Source organism: Habropoda laboriosa, unplaced genomic scaffold, assembly GCF_001263275.1.
Source record: "Habropoda laboriosa isolate 0110345459 unplaced genomic scaffold, ASM126327v1 scaffold162, whole genome shotgun sequence".
Lineage (NCBI taxonomy): Eukaryota > Metazoa > Arthropoda > Insecta > Hymenoptera > Apidae > Habropoda > Habropoda laboriosa.
In genome coordinates, this window is record NW_017100269.1 from 1,965 (window position 1) to 2,952 (window position 988).

A 988-nucleotide genomic window follows, 5' to 3' on the forward strand; every position below is an offset into this window, starting at 1 on the left:
AAAATATATTTATGAGACCAAGTGCAGAAAATATAATTGTTGAAAATAATTTAAGCAATACAATAAATCACATAATCATTTAGATTAGAAAAAATATAAACGACACTTCGTAATGTTGTAAAAAAAAAAGCAAAAATAATACTAAACAATAAAAGCCATTAAGTAGGGTTTCTTTAATTTACCTTATGTATTTACATTGCAGTTTGAATTTAAAAGTATTTGTTTACTTTTCAATTATTTCATAGGATCCATAGAATTCGTTAAATAAAAATTTGCATTTGCATATATATTTTTACTTTCCTTAAAGAGAAAAATATGAATTAATCGTAGCAGAAATGATAAAAAAAATATGATATACATTTTACAAAATAAGTTTAAAAAATTAAAAATTGTATAGTAAGAAATAAAATAATTCTCCTTTAATTTTCGGATTACCAATAGAAAGTATTTTAAACTATTATGCATGCGTTGAACTTTACTTATTTACGTTATAAGAAGTTTATAAATAATGCTTAATTCTATTTGAGAAACTTGTTTTTGGGTATATTTCAATTTGCAAAATATTTTGCACATAAAACATATTATTAATTTACAATGAACAATTTACAAAAATTTTTTGACGTAATTATAAAGTTAGTTGTCGGTGTTACATGCGCTTTTTAACACAACAATTTCGTAGTACATTTCGATAGTTTCAAACTGACCTGTGTTTCTCATCTTTAACAGTAGTAATTACAGCATCGGTTTTTACAACTAGCTCTTTATCCTGTATATGCAAATCACTGTTACTTGTTTCCTTCGAAAGACGAGCATTCGCATTTTGTATCACAGTCTTAGATTCAGAGGTAAGAACATTAGATGATTCAAGCAGATGCGAGAGTGCTTTATTTTTTTCCAAAACATCCTGCCGAAGATTGAACATAATGGTATTACTAGACTGAAAAACATAAAAATTTTTACTTTTATAAACTTAATTATGCACATAATA

The 988-nt window shown here is 24.8% G+C and overlaps 1 protein-coding gene across 1 annotated transcript in view; it reads right to left on the reverse strand.

Annotated features, from left to right (window-relative positions):
• Positions 1-645: 645 nt before the first annotated feature.
• The window catches only part of LOC108573500 (BRCA2-interacting transcriptional repressor EMSY), a 4,403-nt gene continuing 4,060 nt past the window's right edge, over positions 646-988 (reverse strand). The window contains exon 12 of the mRNA XM_017935957.1: positions 646-937. Coding sequence (XP_017791446.1) covers positions 695-937 — 243 coding nt within the window. The 3' untranslated portion in view covers positions 646-694. The remainder of the gene's footprint in view (positions 938-988) is intronic.